The sequence below is a fragment of the Anomaloglossus baeobatrachus genome, chromosome 4 (assembly GCF_048569485.1).
Source record: "Anomaloglossus baeobatrachus isolate aAnoBae1 chromosome 4, aAnoBae1.hap1, whole genome shotgun sequence".
Taxonomy (NCBI): domain Eukaryota; kingdom Metazoa; phylum Chordata; class Amphibia; order Anura; family Aromobatidae; genus Anomaloglossus; species Anomaloglossus baeobatrachus.
Window position 1 is genome coordinate 273,169,677 of NC_134356.1, and position 23,166 is coordinate 273,192,842.

At 44.3% G+C, this 23,166-nt stretch overlaps 1 protein-coding gene across 1 annotated transcript in view; it reads right to left on the reverse strand.

The window, feature by feature from the left end:
- Positions 1-828: 828 nt before the first annotated feature.
- CAND1 (cullin associated and neddylation dissociated 1) overlaps positions 829-23,166 on the reverse strand; it is a 28,132-nt gene continuing 5,794 nt past the window's right edge. The window contains exons 5-13 of the mRNA XM_075344831.1: positions 18,574-18,719; positions 18,076-18,368; positions 16,389-16,530; positions 14,792-16,285; positions 13,015-13,110; positions 12,638-12,807; positions 6,134-6,298; positions 5,713-5,820; positions 829-3,531 (exon numbers count right to left, since the gene is read on the reverse strand). Coding sequence (XP_075200946.1) covers positions 3,307-3,531; positions 5,713-5,820; positions 6,134-6,298; positions 12,638-12,807; positions 13,015-13,110; positions 14,792-16,285; positions 16,389-16,530; positions 18,076-18,368; positions 18,574-18,719 — 2,839 coding nt within the window. The 3' untranslated portion in view covers positions 829-3,306. The remainder of the gene's footprint in view (positions 3,532-5,712; positions 5,821-6,133; positions 6,299-12,637; positions 12,808-13,014; positions 13,111-14,791; positions 16,286-16,388; positions 16,531-18,075; positions 18,369-18,573; positions 18,720-23,166) is intronic.

The following is a 23,166-nucleotide window of genomic DNA, read 5'->3' on the forward strand; positions in this document are numbered from 1 at the left end:
GGCAAAAACAGGCTCTGGTGCAAAAAGGTTAAATGACCACTAATTGGCAGTCATTTAATAGGCGGTTTAGGAAAATGTATCGTTATTTGAGCAAAGAATATCATTGTTCTTGGGCCCACGTAATATTTACACAAAACATGTTGCAGACATCTAGGATTTTTAAAAACATTTAAAAACCACTCAGATGAACATGTACCATAGGTTTAGGCTACATGAGCACGCTGCATCTTTTTGTGTTCACAAACTGCAACCAAAACTGCAGCCAAAACTGCACCTTATCAAGAGAGCCTGGAAATGTCACAAAAAATGCTTGTAATTGTAGGTGCGTTTTCGGTGCGTTTTTCACAACATGCATTTTTGCTGCGTTTTTGTGACAAATGTTGACAAAAACGCAGGAAGAATGAACATGCTGCATTTTTTTGTCACAAACTTTTGACAAAACGCTGACAAACTACAATGTGCGCATAGTAAATCTGACTTCTCAGACCTTGCTGGGAAGTCAAATGTCAGAAAAAGTTCTGACAAAACTGCAGCCAAAAACGCAGCAAAAAACCGCAGCATGCGCATGTAGCCTTAGAGCCTCCTTCTGCAATCTAATCTAAAATCAATTACCCATGCACCGGAACACTATGCCAAGTCTTGTGCTTCATGAAACGGCTAGGAAAGATCTTCTGCATTTTCTGCAATGTCTCTTGAATTTTGTGCCGTGCACAAATGGGAGCCCCACAATTACTCAATACAAGTTCAGTAATAGCAGGTGTATTGTAGGTTTTTATAAATCAGGTCTGCAAGTCTTTTCTCTGTCCTATAAGAAAGAGAGAAACCGAATACAGATACACCTTTAATAGTGGGAGAACTACAATTCTGAGCGGGATCTCATTTACAGAAGTAACTGTTAGAAGTGGTTATGATAAAACATCTGACCCAAGTCATACAGCAAATTCAGAGTAAATACCAGTATCACTTAAGGTACATGGAAATCAGTATTGAACAGTAGACACGTGCTACTGGCTTTCTGGTACTTCGGATACATTTTAAAGCCAGATTGCTTTAAAGTAAATGTAATATGTACAGTGATCAAATGGTAGAGTCAAATGATTTTTTTTTAAACCATTCCTTGAAATTATATATTTTTTTTAAAAATACCCAACATGAGATAAATGTAGGTATTTTTGAGATTGCATACAAGGTTTTGGAATAGTCTCTTAATATACCAGAGGTATTCTCTCCTAGAAGTATTGCATGTTTAGTTAATAGATACAAAATCTGTACCAACCTTTACATTGCAGTTCAAAAGTAAAGAAAAAAAAAAAAAATTTTGTTCTCCCATCCCACTTGCCTACAGTTGTCTGGTATTACAGCTTTGGTATGTTCACATTTGCACTTGAGGCTGTTTGGAGCCTCCTTTGTGGGTTCAGCCCAAAATACTGCAATATACTGAGTCATTTTTTCCTGTAATGGACATGATAGATACTGGACTGGGGTCTGTCAAGTGCCACTGATTTTGGTTACATAATGAATAGTTACTCAATCGAGCATCAGGGTTTTCGAGTGCGTCTCGAGTACCTAGTATAATGGAAGTCAATGGGAAACTGGAACAGTTTAAGGCTATGTGCGCACTAGCAAATGGACTTTTCTTAAGAAAAATCCGCACCCTCTGGCAGAATACAGCACCCGCGGCAAAAATGTGGGCGTTTTACTGCGGGTTGGTCCCTGTGGTTTTTACCATTATCTGTGGCAAAAACCACAGGTACCTGCAGAAAAGTGATATGCTCATTCTTTTTTCTGCAGAAATTCTGCAGCAAAACCTGTGGGGGGGAAAAAAACGCAGTGTGCGCACACCATTTTTACCATAGGTTTTGCTGGGGAATGACTGCAGAAAGGTTATGAACAATATCTGCAGCAATTCATGCAGCAAAACCGCAGCGTGCGCACAGGGCCTTAAAATCCAATGCTAGATGGAGTAATGAGCACACTCGCTCATCACTAGTAATGAATCTTGCCAGACAGATTTTACCAATAAAACTAGGTATGGCTGTCGAGGTTCTAGTACAACAAACATGATACTAGTTCAGTAATCCAAAGTGCAAGTGCTGAGAAATCAAGCTTTAAAGCCACATGCAAATCAGTCTCGAAGTACATTTGTGGTTTCACAGCTTGATTTCTCAGCACTGGCACACCGAATTTACTATAAGATTGGTAACATTGTTACACGAGGAGCTATACTATTCATTTCACTAGTAAAATTGTCCACTAGTTAAATTTAGTTTCTCTGCTTGTTATTTTGCTCATAGGAGCAATTACAAAAGTGAATATAGACTTATCCCCTTGTTTATATGGAGAACTTTTTATGTTCCTTCTTATGTTACATGGTCACAATGTATAGAACTGAAAAGTTGTGAAACACAAATGCAAAATGAAAAGAGCACATAAGCCAGTTATTTATTGATGTTCCCAGGTATGTAGTATGAACATTTTGTTTTATTTCCAAAACGTCAATTATTATCTTCACTTCTATAATATTTGATTCGGGTTTTTATTTGTTGGCATTGGCCAACTTCAGCCAAGGCTATATTTTCACACCACTTCTAAAAACCTTGATGAAATAGGTTATGTGGAGCATCAGGAGCCTGCATTGAAGACGCTAGGACAATGTTATAGTACACTTAAATGCTTGTCAAATCGGTGACGATAAAACTGCATGGAAAACAATCTGCAGCTTCTGTAGAAATGCATGCTCTCTTACAGACATCATATACTGCATGTGTGAACCCAGTCATGCAATCTAAGTGCAGATTAAGGATACAGTTCTACCACAAATTTAAAAGGGAACTTCTCATTTATGTCTGATGTAATAAATATTACGAAGAAATTCATCTGCAAGCCAGAAGAAGCCTTTTATGAAGCAGAAGGAACAAAAGAAATCCCCCCCCCAAAAATAACCCTAATGTTTTAAGCTCTGAAACCAGAGACAAAATTGGAGTAAAAATATGTTTATGGTCCGTTTTAACAGTTTTAATCCTAAACAATAGAGGGGAAATGGATGCTGGAAGGTATTCCCATACATAATATATTCTAACTTATAACCATCATTAAAATGGCTAAACCAATAACTTCTTTATTATGGAAACAGTCTTGGAATAAAGGCTACAAAAAGCAACAATGGAATTAAGCCAAACCCCCTCCTTATAGAATGTGGAACATTGTGAAGCTTGATACGCAAGATTTCAATCGTTTGCCTTATTCAGAACCTGTCAATTTCAGTGCACTATATGGTTCAATATCATGGTCCCACTTAAGGAATATTTAAGTTGTGTCCATTGACTCCATGTTGGCAGATGAAGTATCTTTCTGAATACTTTCAAAAATTGTGGCAAGTTCAGGGTTTGAGCTGATCTGGGACTGGAATTCACTCATTAAAGGGCTCTTTTCTGCTTCAGGAATGGTTAAAAGTGCTGCCACGGCTCTCATTGCTGAACGCTTTAGTTCATCTTGTTTCTCAAATTCTTGTTTCACAGAGTTTGCCTTTACCTGCAGATTAAAAAAAAATATATATAAATAAATTATCAAAGCTTTACCATACCGTAATGTCCCTTATGAAATAAGCTAAACAGTGAGCTTACCTACCATAGCCCACACAGCTACAATGTGGCCTCCTACAGGATAGTGTGTCAATCAAGTGGTCTATGCTCTAGGCATCCTTCACAAATCCGTGTCTCTGGTACATCTGACATCAGTTTTCACACATGAGACACAGACACACATAGACCCACTAAAATCAACGGGTCTGCACACACATCCATGTTATGACATGGACTATGTCAGTTATCTGCCAGCGGCACAGGTGTCACACGGACTGCACACTGAGGTGATCCGTGTGACACGTACCAGAGAAAACACAGGTGACATAAAAAAATAAAAGAATTTTTAGACTTTCCTTACAGGTGCTGCTGTTGCTTCAAGACCCGCTCAATATGCTCCTTGCATATTCACTGCACTCACCGCAGACCCAGAAGTAACAGCAGTGCCAGACACAGGTAAATATACCAGCTCATGCTGTGTGTGCTATCCGAATGTCACACGGCTAGCAAAGGGACAACACATTCGCGCATATACGTACCTTCACCACTGACCATGCAAAACGTTAAGTGTTTTATACTGATTTGTGAATGAGGCTTTATTTAAGCCTTAACTGCAAAGTGCACCTACTTCGATTCTCTTTTTTGTATACACAAAACCCACATTTCATATCACAAATTGTAAATATATGATATTGCAGGTAGGACTGGATTTAGATATATATTAATGCAAAATAAGGTCTTAGAAGCCCTTCAAAACAAAGGTATTCCCTAAACCAATCTAAAATGTGTGTTATGTAGTGCAAGTGTGTTAACAAAGCTTGCCATCTTCATGGTTTCCAGTGCAGCTCCAGTTTTCTTCTCACTCATGTGACTGACATTCCATTTTTCCAGATCACACTTATGCTCTGTACACTTACATTTGAGAAGCAACTTCCAGCTCACAAATCCCAGTGTGATCGGACATGTAAGGGAAAGTAGGACCAAAACCGGGGAAGACTGCAATTTGAGTATGTCAATACAAGTGTCCTACACTGCATACGCATTTACACAGGTTTAGGAAATTTAAAAAAAAAAAAAATTGTGAACATGCTTCTTTAAGCCAAGGTTTTCAGAGGGATCTGTTTATAGGGATTGTCCACTACTAGCACAACCCCTTATTCCCCATGGTTTGTCCCTTTAAAATAAAAAAAGCCTATACTCCCTTCCAGTGCTGGCACTGTTCTAGTGGTGTCAAGCAATCACCATGCCCAATCACCGCCGGCTTCTCTCCCCTGCCTTTGGACGTATGAGTAATCAACAGGAAATGAAAGCTGTGGCTGGCCGCTCACTTCCTGTAGATTACTCACACGTCCAAAGGCAGAAGAGAGAAGTCGTCGATCATTGGGCACAAGGCTTGGGTGAAATAGCAACCTCACAGGAGCCCCAAGAACATGGCTGCTGGCACCACACAGGCACAGGAGGGGAGTATAAGCTGCTTTTTTTATGGGGCTAAACATGAGGAATGAGAAGGGGTTGTCCCTAGTAGTGGACAGCCCCTTTAAAGCAATTAGAAAAGTACTCATCACTTAATAAAAAGGATATTGGTTGCAGTGATTGAATTACTTTTAGAGGTTTAACATTTTAGTTAAACATTTTTAAAATGTATTTCCATCACTGAATAATTCCAGAGCATTTATTGTGTTGTTCATCATGCTTCATAGAAAAGCATATGAGTACATAGACAACTGGGTGTGACGAGTTGGCAGTGTGTCCCTGTGCACTACAGTCAGCCACTGGCCCATGTGATTGGACTGTAACACACCTCTGACATTGGGAACTGTAGCCCCCAGTTGTCGATTTATTCAAAACTTGTCAGAAGAAATGGAGGCTGTATAGGTTGTATTTAATGGTTCCTTGAAATGCAGGAGACTACTCTTAAATTACAACAATTTTATCAGTGTTTTGTATTAGTTTTTGTAAGCCAAAATCAGAAGAGGTGCAAATGTTCCATTATACCTTTTCTCAGTCTTTGGTCAAGCCCTCTTTTGGCTTACAAAATCTGATCTAAAATACTGAACAAAATAAACAAGTGTGAAAATAGTCTAATAGGGAACTGGTCCAAAATACATCAGAAGAGAACAAAGTAAGATACCTTGGTTGTACAGGTGGCACGCAAGGGTTCTACCAATCTATCCAGCCTCTGAAGTACAGCACTCGGACATAAGGTAGACAATCTTACCAACATTAAAAATGTCAGCATCTGTACAAGAGAACAAAAATAAGACTATTTCACTAATAGATTCTGAATTCAACTTGCATAGTAAAGGTTTAAACAATAGTAGTAATCAGCAGTAATTAGAAAATGTAACTGCACTTTATATACTGTGTGTAAATGTCCTGCAGAACGGTTGGAATCCAGGTCGAGACCCCTACCAATCGTTCAGAAGAGGAGAAACAACTGCTGTGCTCACGCAAGAGGATTTGTCCAGAGAAGTATACGGACTCAGATTCGCAGGACAAAATAAAATGGTGTAAAGTCTAACTTCACTTAAAGAAATCTAGTCTAACGTTACCTTAATGTCATAATGATCCTTTAAGCCATCCTCCACATGGTTTAAGAATTCAAAGATGTCCAGTCTGTCCAGACAACTGTCAAGAAGAGTGTACATACACTCAAAGGCCGCTTTCCGGATGTCTAGTCCATCATCGACTGTGTGTTTGAAGGGACCCATTTCCACCTAAAAAAAATAAAATATGCTAGAACATAGATGGAAAAGAAGGGAATTTTGTTTACTTACCGTAAATTCCTTTTCTTCTAGCTCCAATTGGGAGACCCAGACAATTGGGTGTATAGCTATTGCCTCTGGAGGCCACACAAAGTATTACACTTAAAAGTGTAAGGCCCCTCCCCTTCTGGCTATACACCCCCAGTGGGATCACTGGCTCACCAGTTTTAGTGCCAAAGCAAGAAGGAGGAAAGCCAATAACTGGTTTAAAGACCAATTCAATCCGAGGAAACATCGGAGAACTGAACCATACCACATGAACAACATGTGTACCCGAAAAAACAGAAAAACCCCGAGAAAACAGGGCGGGTGCTGGGTCTCCCAATTGGAGCTAGAAGAAAAGGAATTTACGGTAAGTAAACAAAATTCCCTTCTTCTTTGTCGCTCCATTGGGAGACCCAGACAATTGGGATGTCCAAAAGCAATCCCTGGGTGGGTAAAAGAATACCTCATGATAGGGCCGTCAAACGGCCCTCTCCTACAGGTGGCCAACCGCCGCCTGAATGACTTATCTACCTAGGCTGGCGTCTGCCGAAGCGTAGGTATGCATCTGATAATGCTTGGTAAAAGTAAGTAGACTCGACCAGGTGGGTGCCTGACACACCTGCTGAGCCGTAGCCTGGTGCCGTAATGCCCAGGATGCACCCACGGCTCTGGTAGAATGGGCCTTCGGCCTTGAGAGAACCAGAAGCCCAGTAGAACTGTAGGTTTCAAGAATTGGTTCCTCGAGCCCCCGAGCAAGGGTGGATCTGGAAGCTTGCGACTGTTTACGCCGACCAGCGACAAGGACAAAGAGTGCATCCGGGTGGCGCAGGAGCGCCATGCGGGAAGTAGAACCTGAGTGCTCTCACCAGAACCAACAGATGCAAATCTTTCTGAAATTGATGGACTGGACGAGGACACAAAGAAGGTGAGGTGATATCCTGATTGATATGAAAATGGGATACCACCTTAGGGAGAAATTCCGGAACCGGACGCAAAACTACCCTGTCCTGGTGAAGGACCAGGAAGGGAGTTTGTATGAGAGCGTTGCTAGCTCGGAAACTCTCCTAAGAGACGAGACCGTTACTAGAAGGCCACTTCCCGTGAAAAACGGGAAGGGAGACATCCTTCAAAGGCTCGAAAGGCGGCATCTGGAGAGCAATTAGAACCTTGTTCAGATCTCAGGGCTCTAACGGCCGCTTGTACGGAGTGCTGAGAAGACAAACTCCCCGTAGGAACGTGCGTACCTGAGGAAGTCGTCGTTTCTGAAAAAATACAGATAGCGCTGAGACTTGTCCCTAAAGGGAACTGAGCGACAACCCATTTTCCTACCTAGATTGCAGGAAGGAAGGAAACATAGACGATGCAACCGGCCAGGGAGAAACACCCTGCGCCGAGCACCGAGATAAGAACATCTTCCACGTCCTGTGGTCAATCTTGGCGGACGTTGGTATGCTAGCCTGTGTCATGGTGGCAACCACGTCCTGAGGTAATCCTGACGACACTAGGTTCCAGGACTCAATGCCACACCATCCGGTTGAGGGCCGTAGAATTCAAATGGAAGAATGGCCCTTGAGACAGCCAGTCTGATTGGTCTGGTAGTGCCCCCGGTTAGCCTACCGTGAGGCACCACAGAACCGAGTACCACAACATCCTCGGCCAATTTGTAGCGACGAGGATGGCGCGGCCGCAGTCGGTCTTGATCTAGCGCAGTACTCTGGGCAACAATGCCAGAGGTGGCACCTGAGGTAGCTGGAACTGCGACCAATGCTGAACTAAGGCGTTTGCCGCCAGAGCTCGATGATTGTGAAACCGTGCCATGAAGCTGGCACATTGTTGTTGTGCCGTGACGCCATTAGATCGACGTCCGGCCTCTGTCAGCGGCGCCAGATCTCCTGAAACCCGTCCGGGTGAGGAGACCATACTCTTTCGGCCACACCTCAGCGACTTAGGAAGTCAGCTTCCTAGTTTCCACACTTGGGATGTGAATTGTGGATATGGTGGATGCCGTGTCTTCCACCCACATCAGAACCTGCCGGACTTCCTGGAAGGCTTGCCGGTTGCGCGTTCTTCCTTGGTGGTTGATGTATGCCACCGCTGTGGAGCTGTCCGACTGAAGTCGGATATGCTTGCTTTCCAGCCGCTGTTGGAAGGATTGTAGGGCAAGATACACTGCTCTGTGTTCAAGAACATTGATCTGAAGAGTGGACTCTTGCTGAGTCCGCGTACCCTGAGCGCTGTAGTGGAGAAAAACTGCTCCCCACCCTGATAGACTCGCGTCTGTCGTAACTATCGCCCAGGACGGGGATAGGAAGGACCTTCTTTTTGACCAAGAGGTGAGAAGAAGCCACCACCGTAGAGATTCCTTGGCCGCCTGAGAAAGAACGACGACTCTGTTGAGGGACGTCGACTCCTCGTCCCATTGGCGGAGAATGTCCCATTGTAGTGGACGCAGTAAAACTGCGCGAAAGGAACTGCCTCCATTGCTACCATCTTACGTAGGAAGTGCATGAGGCGTCTCAATGTGTGCGACTGGTTCTTAAAGAAGAGCTTGCAGCCCGTAGTGAATGCTGTTTGTCTAGCGGCAGCTTCACTATCGCTGAGAGAGTAAGAAACTCTATGCCTAGATATGTTATCGATAGGGTCGGGGTCGGATCTGACTTTAAAAAGTTGATGATCCACCCAAAACTCTAGAGAGTCTCTAGCGCAACGTTCGGGCAGTGTTGGCATGTTTCCTAAGAGAGTGCCTTGACAAGTAGATCGTCTAAATACGGGACCACAGAGTGACCCTGAGAGTGCAGGACTGTGACTACTGCTGCCCTGACCTTGGCGAAGACCAGTTGGACTGTCGCTAGCCGGAAGGTAGAGCTACGAACAGAGGGTGTTCGTCTCCTATAACGAAGCGTAGAAACGCTAGTGCTCTGGATCAATCGACACGTGTGGATAAGCATCCTTGATGCCTAATGATGCTAGGAAATATCCTTGGGACCTTGAGGCGATGACATGGCGGAAGGATTCCATCCGGAACCGCCTGGTGTCCACGAGCTTGCTGAGCATTTTTAGATCCAGAACGGGACGGAACGGCCCGTTGTTATAGGTACCGCAAAGAATTTGGGGTAAAAACCGTGACCTTGTTCCTGAAGAGGAACGGGGGTCATCACTCTTTCTGCCTATAGAGTGCACCCTGTTTGCAGAAGATCAGCGGCCCGGCCGGGAGGTGGAGAAATTCTGAAGAATCGAGTTGGAGGACGAGAAGTGAGCTCTATCCTGTACCCGTGAGACAGAATGTCTCACACTCAATGGTCATTGACCTATGGCAGCTAAATATCGCCAAGGCGGGAGAGCCTGCTACCGATCGAGGCCGCAAGTCATGAGGAAGCCGCCCTGGAAGCGGGTTTTCAGACTGTCGCTTTTTTGGGCGAGACTGAGCCCGCTAAGAATCTTAGCTCCTCTGATCCTTTTGAGTCCACATTGGACGAGGAAAAATGGGACCTGCCCGAGCCTCGAAAAGGCCGAAAACCCCGACTGCCTCTTGCTCTGTTGGGGTTTGTTGTGTCCGGGCTGAGGAAAGGATGAATCCTTACCCCTGGACTGTTTGATGGTTACATCCAACGCTCACCAAACAGTCGGTCAGCAGAAAAAGGCAACTGGTTAGGCAACCTTTTTTTGGAAGCAGAATCTGCCTTCCATTCACTTAACGAGCAGACCAGGCTCTGCTTAAAAACACGGAGTAGCGGAGGCTACCGCCGCACGGGTCGCAGAGTCCAGGACAACCTGAATCGCGTAAGAAACAAATGCAGACATTTGAGAGGTTAAGGATGCCACCTGCGGCACAGATGTACGTGTAACCGTGTCAATCTGTGTAAGACAAGCTGAAATAGCTTGGAGTGCCCCAAGGGAGAGAATGCCGGAGCCAACGGTGCGCCGACAGCCTCATAGATGGCTTTCGACCAGAGATCCATCTGTCTGTCAGTGGCATCTTTGAGTTTGCAGTTCCATCTCCCACTGCAACTATGGATCTAGCTACAAGCCTGGAGATTGGAGGATGCCGCTCGGGACATTGGGTCCAGTCCTTGACCAAGTCAGGGGACAGGGATAACGTGTATCCTAAGCCGTTTGGAGAAGCGCATATCTGGATAAGCGTGGTGTTCCTGGACTGGCTCTCTGAAGGTAGAGTGGTCCAGAAAAATACGTGAAGCTGACTCCTCCACTGGAGGAGCTGTGAGAAATAACCCACATTCTATAGATGGACGCTATAAGATTATTTACTATGGCGTCACAATCAGGTGTATCCAGATTGAGAGCGGTCTCAGGATCAGAATCCTGAGCCGCTACTTCCGCCTCATTACACAGCGAGTCCTTCTGTTAGGACCCTGATGAAACCGAGGCCGCTCATAGCGAGCCCACTTAGGCTGTCTGGGACTGACGTCCGTGCAGAGCCGTGACTCTGGGATGCGTGTGACATTCCCGGAGCTGTTAGTTCTTCACACTGAGGGGGGCCATGGATCAATGATTCAACAGTGCCCATATTGTGAGAGACATGTCCGGACTGCTAGGCTTCTAGTATCATAGCCATAGTCTCAGAAAAACTGTCAGTAAATACTGCAGACACCGTCCTCATCCCCTGGCCATTAGTGCATACAATGGGAGTCTATGTACTTGCCGGCCGTATAGCCGTACATGCTGTACCAGCTGTATAGAAAAACATGTGGTTCTGCACCTTTGTTTTACACAGAGAATATGCTGATAACTCCTCCGCATAATCCAGGAGGGTATATACAACGTGCGACCAAACAGTGCAATGTATATAGTACAAGCATATCTATAAGTGCACTTCTGCACTAGTGGGGTTAGCACCACAGGTGCTGCTTAACGCCTGTTACAGCGATTGTGTGACTATCAGAATGCCAGGGTCTTCCACACTTGTCTCTGTATCGTACAGAAACTGACACTAATGGCTGCCGGTGTCCTTGTAGAGAAGGAAGCCGTGGGCGTGCCTGAGAAAGTGCGGGAATCCGGATTCACAGTGCACACAGTGAGAGGGGTGGAGTATGCAAAACATACTCCAGCTCTCAGCTCTGCTCTATGCAGCGTCACGCCCCTACCCTGACTGTCAGGGCTGTGGGCGGTAACGAAGGGAGACTAGGCCCAGAAGCCGGGGACTCGAGTTAACAGCGCGGCCGCCGTAAAAGCGCGGGCCGCGCTGAAGTCCCCGGCGCACCACAAGTGCCAGCCGCGCCGCAGTTCCAGCGGCCGGCGCGACCGATTCATAGAAGTGGCCAGCGTCCCGCCCCTCTCCTGACTGGCAGGTCTGGGGGCGGGAACGAACGGAAGCAGGCCGCAAAAGCCGGGGACTCTAGTTATCAGCGCGGCCGCCGTAAAAGCGCGGGCCGCGCTGAAGTCCCCGGCGCACCACAAGTGCCAGCCGCGCCGCTGCCAGCGGCCGGCGCGACCGATTCCTGGAAGTGGCCAGCGTCCCGCCCCTCTCCTGACTGGCAGGTCTGGGGGCGGGAACGAACGGAAGCAGGCCGCAAAAGCCGGGGACTCTAGTTATCAGCACGGCCGCCGTAAAAGCGCAGGCCGCGCTGAAGTCCCCGGCGCACTACAAGTGCCAGCCGCGCCGCAGTCCCAGCGGCCGGCGCGACCAATTCCCATAAGTGAGCCTGCTTCAGCAAAGCTGAATGAGGCCATGGCACAGGCGCCGCAGCGCTGATGTCCCCCGGCGCACTACAACACCCAGCATGCTGCGGTGTGAGCGCCAAATGCACGGGGACACAGAGTACCTTGAGGAAGCAGGGCCATGTCCCTGATGTACTCCGCTCCATCCAGCATCTTCTCCAGGGGCTGTAGATGGAGCACGGTCTCAGTGCCTGGAGACCGGTAAATCCCACTTCACCCAGAGCCCTGTAAAAAGGGATGGGGAAGGAATCAGCATGTGGGCTCCTGCCGCCGTACCCGCAATGGGTACCTCAACCTTACAAACACCTCCGACATACAGTGGGGTGAGAAGGGAGCATGCTGGGGACACTATATGTGTCCTCTTTTCTTCCATCCGACATAGTCAGCAGCTGCTGCTGACTAAAAAGTGGAGCTATGCGTGGATGTGTTGCCTCCTTCGCACAAAGCACAAAACTGGTGAGCCAGTGATCCCACTGGGGGTGTATAGCCAGAAGGGGAGGGGCCTTACACTTTTAAGTGTAATACTTTGTGTGGCCTCCAGAGGCAATAGCTATACACCCAATTGTCTGGGTCTCCCAATGGAGCGACAAAGAAAATATTTGTCGAAAAGTCAGAATGTCTTTCACCAACCTCTCGTATAAGTTCTTTTCTGACTTTTGTTTCATTGTAAAGATGAGGAAGCACAGAATCAAGCAAGTCTCGAATTAATGATGGCTTGTTGTGTGCAGCAGAGTTAAATGTCACTAGGGCTACTCGTCTCACATTTAAGTCTGGATCCTCCAAAGTCTTCAAAAAATCGCCTATTGGAGAGAAAAAAAAAAAAAAAAAAAGTGTTGATATAATAAAATTAAAGAATTTAATTTCTAACTGTAGGGAGTAGGGATGTGAAAAAGATGTAATTATGAATATTCTGTGAATTAGACAAATACACACTCCTGCATGAATTAACTTCGCCTCCTTGACTATTAAACATACAGAGAGTGCCTTCATCAGTATGTTTAGCTTACCAATACAATTCTTCAGCAGTGGATCAATGGGCTGAGGATGATCAGAAATTGTAAACTTAACAGCTGTTACTACAGAGCTCCGTGCATATGACGAACCTAGAATTAGAAAAGAAAACAAAATGAGGGTTTTAAATCTGCAAAGGGGTTGTCCAGGCATACTCTCCTGCCTGATTTGGCTTACAGTGGCGGAGGCAACAAATTCCCAAACAAGTATCATGCCAAAGTTGTAGGCTCAATAATGTGTTGGTGCAGGATCACCACAAGTCAGTCATTTTTTGAGCAACTGTTCTCATACTCAGTATGAAGTTGCATCTGTTCATGGCTAACTTTAGATAACTTGATAAACCCATTAAAATAAAAAAAAAAATGCATCTGTCCTACTTTTTTCTTATGCCATCACTTCTAAAAGTGTTGAGGGTACAGATGACTTCTGCAGTCCTTCTAATGAAAGGCTTATATGGTTGCTTTTAAAAGGAGTTGTCCTAAAATAACATACTGAGCTTTAATTCCCCTCCCGGATCCAAAACTACCTTATCACCACAAATGCACTTGACCAGTAGAAGTAGGGATGACATCTACAGGGTTGCAGTCAGTCACTGAGCTCAGCAGTTAAATCTATGTAGATGTCTCCCCTACCGTGGAAAGCTTCAAGAGGAACCTCAAGACCCATCACTTCCAACAAGCCTACAACCTACAATAACCCTCAATCCAGTACACCACTGCGCAACCAGCTCTGTCCTCACCCTCACCATCACCCATTCCCTGTAGACTGAGCCCTCGCGGGCAGGGTCCTCTCTCCTCCTATACCAGTCTGTTTTGCACTGTTAATGATTGTTGTACGTAAACCCTCTTTAACTTGAAAAGCGCCATGGAATAAATGGCGCAATAATAATAATAATAATAATAATAATAATAATAATAATAATATAGGCCTCTGAGCTCAGCAATTAGCTGCAGCGCTGTCAAAGTGACGTCACTGTTGTAGCCAAATCAAAAGACCAAAGAGGCAGCAAGTGGCAGCATTGGATCCAAGAAGGATGAATAAAGCTCAGTTTGTTAGTTTATAGGTCAATGAATGAGCCTGTGGGACTAAACTATCAAAATGGGACAGTTGACACGATTGGCTAGCTATTGTGCACTGCAAATGCCTAAAACTTCTGTCCCTTTGTTTGGCAGAGGCTTTGAAGATTAGACCCCAAATGAACAAAAAGTTATGCCGTATACTGGCAATATGTCCTAACATTCCAGGCTGGCAGTGCCTATTTAAAAAGGACAAAAGGCAAAATATGTTCTCAATACAAGTCTGAGAGCCAAAATAAGGATCTCAGAGCTGGGCCTCCATCACACATCTGTGTCACGTCCATTTTCACCCATACTAGAGACATGAACTTGTGTACACCCCATAAGAACAATGGGCATGGTCATACATTCGTGTTTACACATGGAAAATGTAAGACCTTACATTGAGTTGTGACCTACGTCGCGCTACATGAAACACTGGAGCTGCTGGCAGGTCACAAATCACAGGAGAACAACCGGAGTGACGCTGGAAATAGTTCAAGTAGGGTAATATAAGACGGGGGCAGGACTTTACATTTAAAGCACCTCTCCAGCAGTGAAAGAAAAAAACAAAACAAAAACACTGGAGTGTTGCTTTAAGAAAATCCCTGGTGGTACTTAAAAGAAGCCACTCACAATGAAGCAGTAACTGCATTAATATAACTGATTATGTAGAGCGGTGTGACGCCGCATGCTATATGCCTATTTATACACATACCTGCAGCCAAGTATCCTTTGAGCCGTGGTAGGAGCGTCTCTGGATCTATCAATGTCAGCTTGCCCAAGCATTCAGCGACAACATTCCTGGTTCCTTCCTCAGCACATTCAGAGTGTTTAAGGAGTAAAGACCAGATATTTTCCACATATGGCTTAAGGCCCACTACTGATGCGGAGCTTATTATTTCTTTTAAGGAATGAAGCAGAAGGTACTGCCTTTTGGGCTGACTAGTAATCTCTTGTAAGACAAATGGCAGATATTCTGGTAGGTTGCCTACACTGATACTTCCAAGTGCGTAAGATGCTGCAGATTTTACTTCTTCACTAGGAGAGGAAAAAGCCTCTAATATAACAGATTTTAACTCTATCTGTCCACTCAGATCAATATGATGTCCAACTTCACCTAAAGAAAGCAAAGCCAAGAGGCGAATTGAGTCTGTAGACCTAGAGTTTTTGACGTCCTGGATAAACTGACCAACGACAGCTGGTCCCTCTTTTGGGCATGCCCGAGTGAGTGCTGCTACGCATTTGGCAATAGAATAGTACGACTGCTTGTGGGTGAGAGAAGTGCTCTGGGCATATACCGGACCGGTCAACATGCGCAGTAAATCCATGTAGCCCAAACTTGCAGTTGATGTCACGACTAAGGCTTGGAAAAACTCTAACATTGCGCTGAGAGCTCCTCCTTGAAGTAATGGCGACCTCACGAGCCCAATTAGTTCATTAAGGATAGAGCCACTAATCTTTGACAGAGAAGATGGATAAACTTTAGCTAATGTGGTCAGAAAGCTTATTGCCATCTGAGACACGTGCATATCACTTTCACTAATGAGAGGCGGAAGCTCATCCAGCACTGCATCAATCATTGCTGCAGTCAGGCTGTCACTATAATTTTTTATCAAGATATCTAGAGCAGAAAGAGTGCCCAGTTTTAACGCCCTCTGATTCTTCCGGAGAAATGAGGCCAGGATAGGCACTCCTTCTCCTAAGATTGGCCTCAGATCTATTTTCAATGGAGATCCAGCTATTAATGTTAGAGCTTTCACTGTAGTAAGCCGAGTGATTTCGTTCTTCAGTCTCTCAAGGAAGATTTGAAGGGTACTGGGGAGATCACTTCCCAAATTATCTCCCAGGCTGCATATTATTTGACCCATGCAGGAGATTGCACGTTCTTTTACTTCTTGATCAATATCTGCAGCTTTCAACCTCTTGATTGTACATGTAAACAAATCTTTTATGTATGGGTTTGCATCGAAGGAAGAAGGTTGATCCAGTGGTCTAATGACTTTTACAAGCTGCTGAGCAACTAACAGGGCTTCAGATGTGATTTTGTAAAATGGATCTCCAACACAGATCACTACAGGTGCCACCAAGGCTTGGACATGTGGGTGGAAGACTTGAGGAGAATGATTGCAGAGGATTACATACAAACATGACAAAGCATCTATTTTCAGGTTAGAGGAGCTTGACTTGTCATTTAATGAAAAGATAATGCCTGCAAGAAAAAAAAAAAATAAATAATAAAAATCGGTTCAGTCCACGCTAAATATTTTGTAGCCTGGGCGTCACAAAGATATCAGAAGGAAATGCTCACGTACCTGGCACAAGAACAGGAACATGTTGTGTCAGGGCCCCAGGTAGAACATTTACTAACTCAGTCAGCATATTAAAACAACACTGCCGCGTCTTCACACTCTTTTCCTTCATCTGTTTATGCAGCGCCTTAACAATGTTAGGTACCTACATACACAAAAGGATTTATAATGACTATTTACATGGTCAAAAGCTCAGACAGTAAGATATTTCCTTAAAGAAATTTTAAATGGTCAATTCTCAAAAAAAGATTTTCCCCTCAACAGGCATTTCCCTTCATAAGGATCTATGAAATTTACTGCTGAAAGTGTATGCTTTGACTACTTTAACAGTCACAAAACCCCACCATGTTTACTAGTCACACGGTGCACAGAAACATTAGACGTGTCCTGTTGATAGGAGTCAAATGTTTTTGGGGCGTACTTTTGTGCAGTTGACAATCTGCATACAGGGACAAAGCTAAGTGCATGGTCAGCACGTGTGCATTTTTAACTACAAGATAAGGCACCCCATAAAAGGTTTGATGATTTAACTACATGGCTCAACTAATGTGTCTATTCACCATGTGACTGGACTATATGGCCAGATCACAACAGTGGAAAGGAGGGCACAGCACTACTGTGAAGTCATAGGAACCTTTGCTAATGTAAGAAAATTAGGTTCATTATGGAGGAGTGTACTATAAGCCAAGGAACGATGATTTAAGATATCTAGCAGCATTTCTAAGGCAAAAAAACCTCATGGAGAGCAGAATGTAAACACTTCCGCTTTCCAAGATAATCCCCAATAGCCTTACCGAGTTCCCCTCAACCCAGACTCTACAGAACTCTTGGAAAGCCTCATTTGCAGCACTTACCATAAAAGGTAAATAAGAGCGGCATAAGCAGAGGGAATAGAGCTCGCCTGGACAGACAATTACTCAAAATCCGCTCTACTATTATTGAACGGATCTTTGTTTACACTACTGGACTCCTGGATCATTGACACGAATTGAATTTTTTTTGTTACTTTTATTTAATCTTTGTTTTATGACCCACTCACACTGGCCATTAACAAGCGCTGATCGACAATATTCAAGTCAGTTTTCCTTTAGCCTATCACAGGCCGGTGAGCCAAACAATAATACGATCATTCTGTATGTATACCGCACATGTTATGGGCAGGTTGCACAGGGCGCTGTGCTGCCAATAAAGATGGTTTATATACATAGATAACAATCCAATCACCCAAAGACTGGAGTTTTGCTTGTGATTGATCACTCTGGTCAATAAATGGGAATGAGTTTGTAAAAAACGTACATAATGCTAATTAGCAGGTATGAAGGGGTCTTTACTCATTTTAGCTTTGTACTTAGTGTAGTTACGAGGGAGTCAGATACTTTCAATACCTTCAGGAACAGTCATGATCGTTCACATATTGGGTGAGGACTTGCAACTGCAGAAAACCAAGCAAAGATCAAGCCAGAGTCCAATTAGAGTAGGGTCTGGGCGCTTAATAGTTGATGTAATGCTTGGTGACTACCCTCCAAATGTGCAATAACATTCCTACATGCCTGATGGTAAAGTAATACAAATCCCTAACATGCTTTTAATTTTTTACCTTTCCCTGTTACATAAAAACAAAAACAAAAAAAAAACCCAAAACAAAATACAATAAAATTAATTACATAAAATAGGTGATAAAGTCACCAACCTGGCTCTGCAGCATAGTCAAGGGTGTCTCTCCCTGCTCCATTGCATCTGGGTCACAAAGCCAGCTTTGTACAGGCCTGGTTTGCTTCAGAAGTGATAGATATGCATGGAACACATCAGCCTTAACATTCTCTTCACGTTCCTTGAACCTGGCTATTAGTGCTGGAGACACCGTCTTGTAGAACTCAGGCAGCATCTCATGGCGAGTGCTGACCACGGCATCCAGGCACTTAGCAGCTGCACGGCGCACCTTCCAACTCATATCATCATCATCGCTGTACTCGTCATCACTACCTGTGGCCACACAGAAATTTGTTAGTCTCTTGATGAAAAGTCAAACCAAGCACAAATCTTCATTTATACTTGGCTGGTCAGTGCATTATAACAGTTCACACTTCATACATAAAAAAACCATATGAAGAAATTCCAGTCAGTGTTTTTTGTAGATCTGCAGGGAGTTTAAATTTTGGATAACCTTTACATCACTTGTTCACAATACCTTGATCGTCATCATCGACACCATCAGCATCCATCGCATTTTCATCTTCATCTTCATCATCATAGTTGTAATTTGGATCATAAGTCAAGTACTTGAGACAGATATTTATGATAGTGGAAACATGTGGATACACTTCCTTGGGGCACCTGTAAGAAAGATTAAGATGCAGTGTCATTCTGTGCTGATGACTGCAATCTCTTTCTAGATACTATAGGACATTACAGGCCTGGAGATCCACTAGAGGGCCACCTCTTTTAGACCTCCAATGTTAAACTACAGAAGATTTGGCACTGGTTTATCCAGGCCAGTCATCCTAATCATGTTCTCACACCCCCATGGGCGCATGTAGCATGTCTTGTAAAAGCAATGTAACCAAATCTCTGCCTCAATTGCATGCGCATTAAGCCAGGTGTTTGGGCCCAAACATCACTGGTACAGCAACAATGCCAAGGGAAGGAGGTAGCAGTGACATAACAGCCAGCCGCAGGATTTGCAGAGGCGGTGGTAATTGCTGGCCAAGTTCTGTGTCACCAGTGATTCTATGGACATGCACAGATAAAGCTGGGGTACGAAGTAAGCCTGGTCATGGATCGGGAGGCAGAGATTTGTAAATAGCCGGCGGTGATGTTGCCCTTGCAAATAATGTTACACAAACACACGATAATTTGTGGGACGATTGATCTGGGAAAAACACCCCCATTACTAGTCACCCACTAATTAGCATATGACAACCGCAGCTAATGAAATTATTTTTGGTATATACAGTAATCTAGAAGACACTAAAATGCGTTTGTTAGGAAGAGTATAATGGTAGCATGGGGTATAATGGGGCCCGAGTAAGCGGTCAGCATACAAATACAGTTTAATCTGCAAACACCAGTTTAGAGTGGGGGGGCTGAGTAGATTGATATAGTTTTATTAAAGACTCAGTATAATCTGTGATTTAATAAATCATTCATTTAAATTCCTGTTAGTCCTGGGCAATTTGGTCCAGTGGGCGGTCCTATCAGTGACTGACAGCTTTCCTTGTACGAGTGTACATATCGAGAAAGCTGTGTCACTAATAGGACCATCCACTGTTCAAAAACTTCCAGAAAGAACAAAGGTTTAAAAGGAATCTGTCACCAGGCTTTTCCTCCCTCATCTGAGAGCAGCATAATGTAGAGACAGAGACCCTGATTCCAGCGATGTGTCACTTACTTGAGCTGTTTGCGGTCATCAATGTTTTCTCTACTGCAGATCTAGCAATGACAGACCTCATGAATATGCTGGACTACCTGGCAGCACGCCAAGCAGCCCTATAATGATAAAAATCACTGATTAATCAGCAGATTATCAAAACTACATTAAGCAGCCCAATAAGTGACACTGCTGTAATAAGGATCTCTGTCCCAACATTATGCTGCTCTCGGATTAGGTGGAAAAAAAAAAAAAACCTGGTGACACATTGCCTTTAAGGATTAAATCACATTCTGAATGTTTTCCCACAAAACCATAGCAATCTGCTCCGCTTCCCCTACTCTATAAACTGGCACCTGCAGATTGGACTGTATTTTCATGGCGGCAGGTAATATAGCCTCTGTTGCAAGTTGACTGAGAATCAGCCACAGAGCTTGTTCTGACAGGAATGTTTGTAATTCATTTATCTTTTTTCTGAGCCCCTCAGCTGATGTATGACCATAATGTTGAAAGTGCATGAAAAGAAAGCATGTCAGAGTCAAAAATTGCATATTTTTTAAGCCCTTCATATTCCACAGTAACTGGGTTGCCAAATATAAAACAGGCCACTTCAGCATCAATGATGAGGAACGTCCTGGACGATCGAGAGGGGTGGTTGTTCCGGAGATCTTCAATGCTGTGCACAACCTCATACTGGAGAACCGATGAATTTCAGCTAAAGCAATAGCAGACCTCATGGGGATTTCGCGTGAACATGTTTGTGTCATCCATGAACATTTAGACATGAGGAAGCTATCTGCAAAGTGGGTCCCCAAATGTTTGACAAGATCAGAGAAGCATGCGAGTGAGAACTTCCCGGTCCATTTGTCAGCATTTCCGGACTGATAAGAACTTCCTGGATCGACTGGTTACTATGGATAAGACCTGAATTAATTTGTATGACCCTGAAAACAAGGAGCAGTCAAAAGAGAGGAGGCACAGTGGTTCTCCTCATCCAAAGAAGTTCAGGGTGCAAAAATCAGCCACTAAGGTGATGGCGTCTGTGTTCTGGAATAAGGAGGGCGTGCTGCTAGTGGACTACCTTCAAAAGGGTTCCACCATCAATGCAAGGTATTACATTGAACTTTTGGAACAATTGAAGGCAGTTCTAAAGGCCAAAAAGTGCAGCAAGCTGTCCAAAGGAATCTTGTTCCTGCAAGACAACGCCTCCGGTCACACTGCACAAGTGACCACGGCAAAACTGGTAGACTTGGGCTTCAAGCTGATTGACCACCCACCTTATTCATCAGACCTAGCTCGCTCCGGCTTTCAACTGTTTCCAAACCTGAAGAAACCCTTCAACGGTACCACATTTCACACCATTTCTGATGCCATGACTGCTACGGATGCTTGGTTTGAGGCACAACCGAAATCTGTCTTTTTGCTAGGCTTACATAACTTGGAATACCGATGTAAGAAGTGTGTTGACATCAGTGGAGACTATGTGGAATAAATGTAAAGATTCATCATCCTATCTCGTTTCCTTCTGGGTAAAGCCAAAGACTTATCAGCAGCTCCTCTTATGACACAGGGATTCAAGGAACACTAATGTGTCTGAGTCATCTAATATCCTTAAGCTTCACTTAAAAGCACCATTGCAGCAGTTTTTTTTTTTTTTTACTGCACCGCTGCAATGGTGCTTTAAATCTAAGTCCCCCAAGCCCTGTCTTCTACTCACCTTCAGCCGCCTTCATCCTTTTCCGGGGGTGATCGGTCTCTGCTGAAAGGTAACCTGATGGCAGCTCCAGTGTTTTATGGAAGTAGCCAGAGGTCACTCTTCAAAGCATCTCTATTGGAGCCTCGTTCTGGCTCTCAGACTTGCATTGAGCACCTGTGACGTGATGTGACGTAACAGCCGATGTCTGGCCAGTCAAACTACAGGTGCAAAATGGCACCGTAGGACTGGAGGCGTTAAAGGGGTTTACATTTAAAGCGCCACTTCAGCAGTGGGGGAAGGAAAAAAAAAAAAAAAACTTGTCCTTTCTCCAGGACACTCAGGGTGAATCTGTGACCATGAAAATTCAGTTTGATCTGCGTGCAGCCTGTTATAGAGCAGAGAACCTGAGTGGAATAATAGGTTTGGTTTTATTCACAAAACCATGTAACAGACAAACCTGTGTTTTAGGAATTAAAATGCTCTACTCTTTCTGGGACTTTTGGTTTGGTGGGCAGTCCCATAATTGACTGTTAGCCATCTCTTTATACATACTTTTTCAATGGCAGCTGTCAGTCACTGATCGGACAAAGTCCCAAGAAGAGCAGAGGTTTGACGATGAAATCAAGATTATACTGAATCTTTTCCCACAAACCATCCATCAATCTACTCAGCTCCCCCTGCTCTATAACATGGAGTCTGAAGATCAGATGGTGTTTTCATGGTGATGGGTTCTCTTTACATTTTCAACCTACTACTTTATTTTTCTAAAAGTGGATTAATTTTCAGCATGAACTGTACTGAAGATATGCACATTGGCAGTACACTATGTCCACATTACATTTTGAGCGTGTGTATAATGCTGGAAGAAGCTCCTGATTTACATTCCCAACGAAAGGCTGTAGATATACTAATACAGTGGAACCTTGGTTAACGAGAACAATCCGTTCTGGGACTGTGCTTGTTAACCAAGTTACTCATTCAGCAAAGCAAGATTTCCCATAGGAAATCATTGCAATGCAGACAATTCCTTACACAACTTGTTAAATGTCCCATCCTGGTCCCCTATTGTACCATTCCACACAAGTATACACAAACACACATTATGCTCACCTTACCTTCCGTTCCATCGCCGGCCTCCTGGGTCTTGTAGTTCGCCGCGAGGATTCCTCCCTCTTCGCGTTGTACCAGCGGACTACAAGAACCATCAGGCCGGCGATGGAACGGGAGGTAAGGTGAGCATAATACTGTATGTGTGTGCGTGCGTGCGTGTTTGTTTGTGTGTGTTTGTGTGGACTGCAAGACCGGGTCAGAGCGCGGTGGATGTATGGAACTGGAAGTGTGTGCGGTGAGTATTTTGCTCGTACAGCAAAGCTTTCTCGTAAACAGAGTTACAAATTTACAGAAAGCTTTGCTTTTTAAGCGGAATTCTCGTTAAGTGGGTAAGGCTGCTTTCACACTACGTCTTTTTAACATGCGTCCTGAACGGTTTTTTGCTGCAAAAGCGGATCCTGCTTTTACAGCAAAAAATGCATGCAAACGCATGTCTTATTTTGCAGGATCCTGTCACTGGATGTTTAGGGGCGGGCATTGGAGTCATGTGATCGGGAGTAAGGGGAACTAAACGTGCCAGACTGGGAGCCGGCATCTGACAGCTGCGAGGCTCGTAACCAAGGTAAGCATCGGGTAACTTGCTTGGATACCCGATATTTACTTTGGTT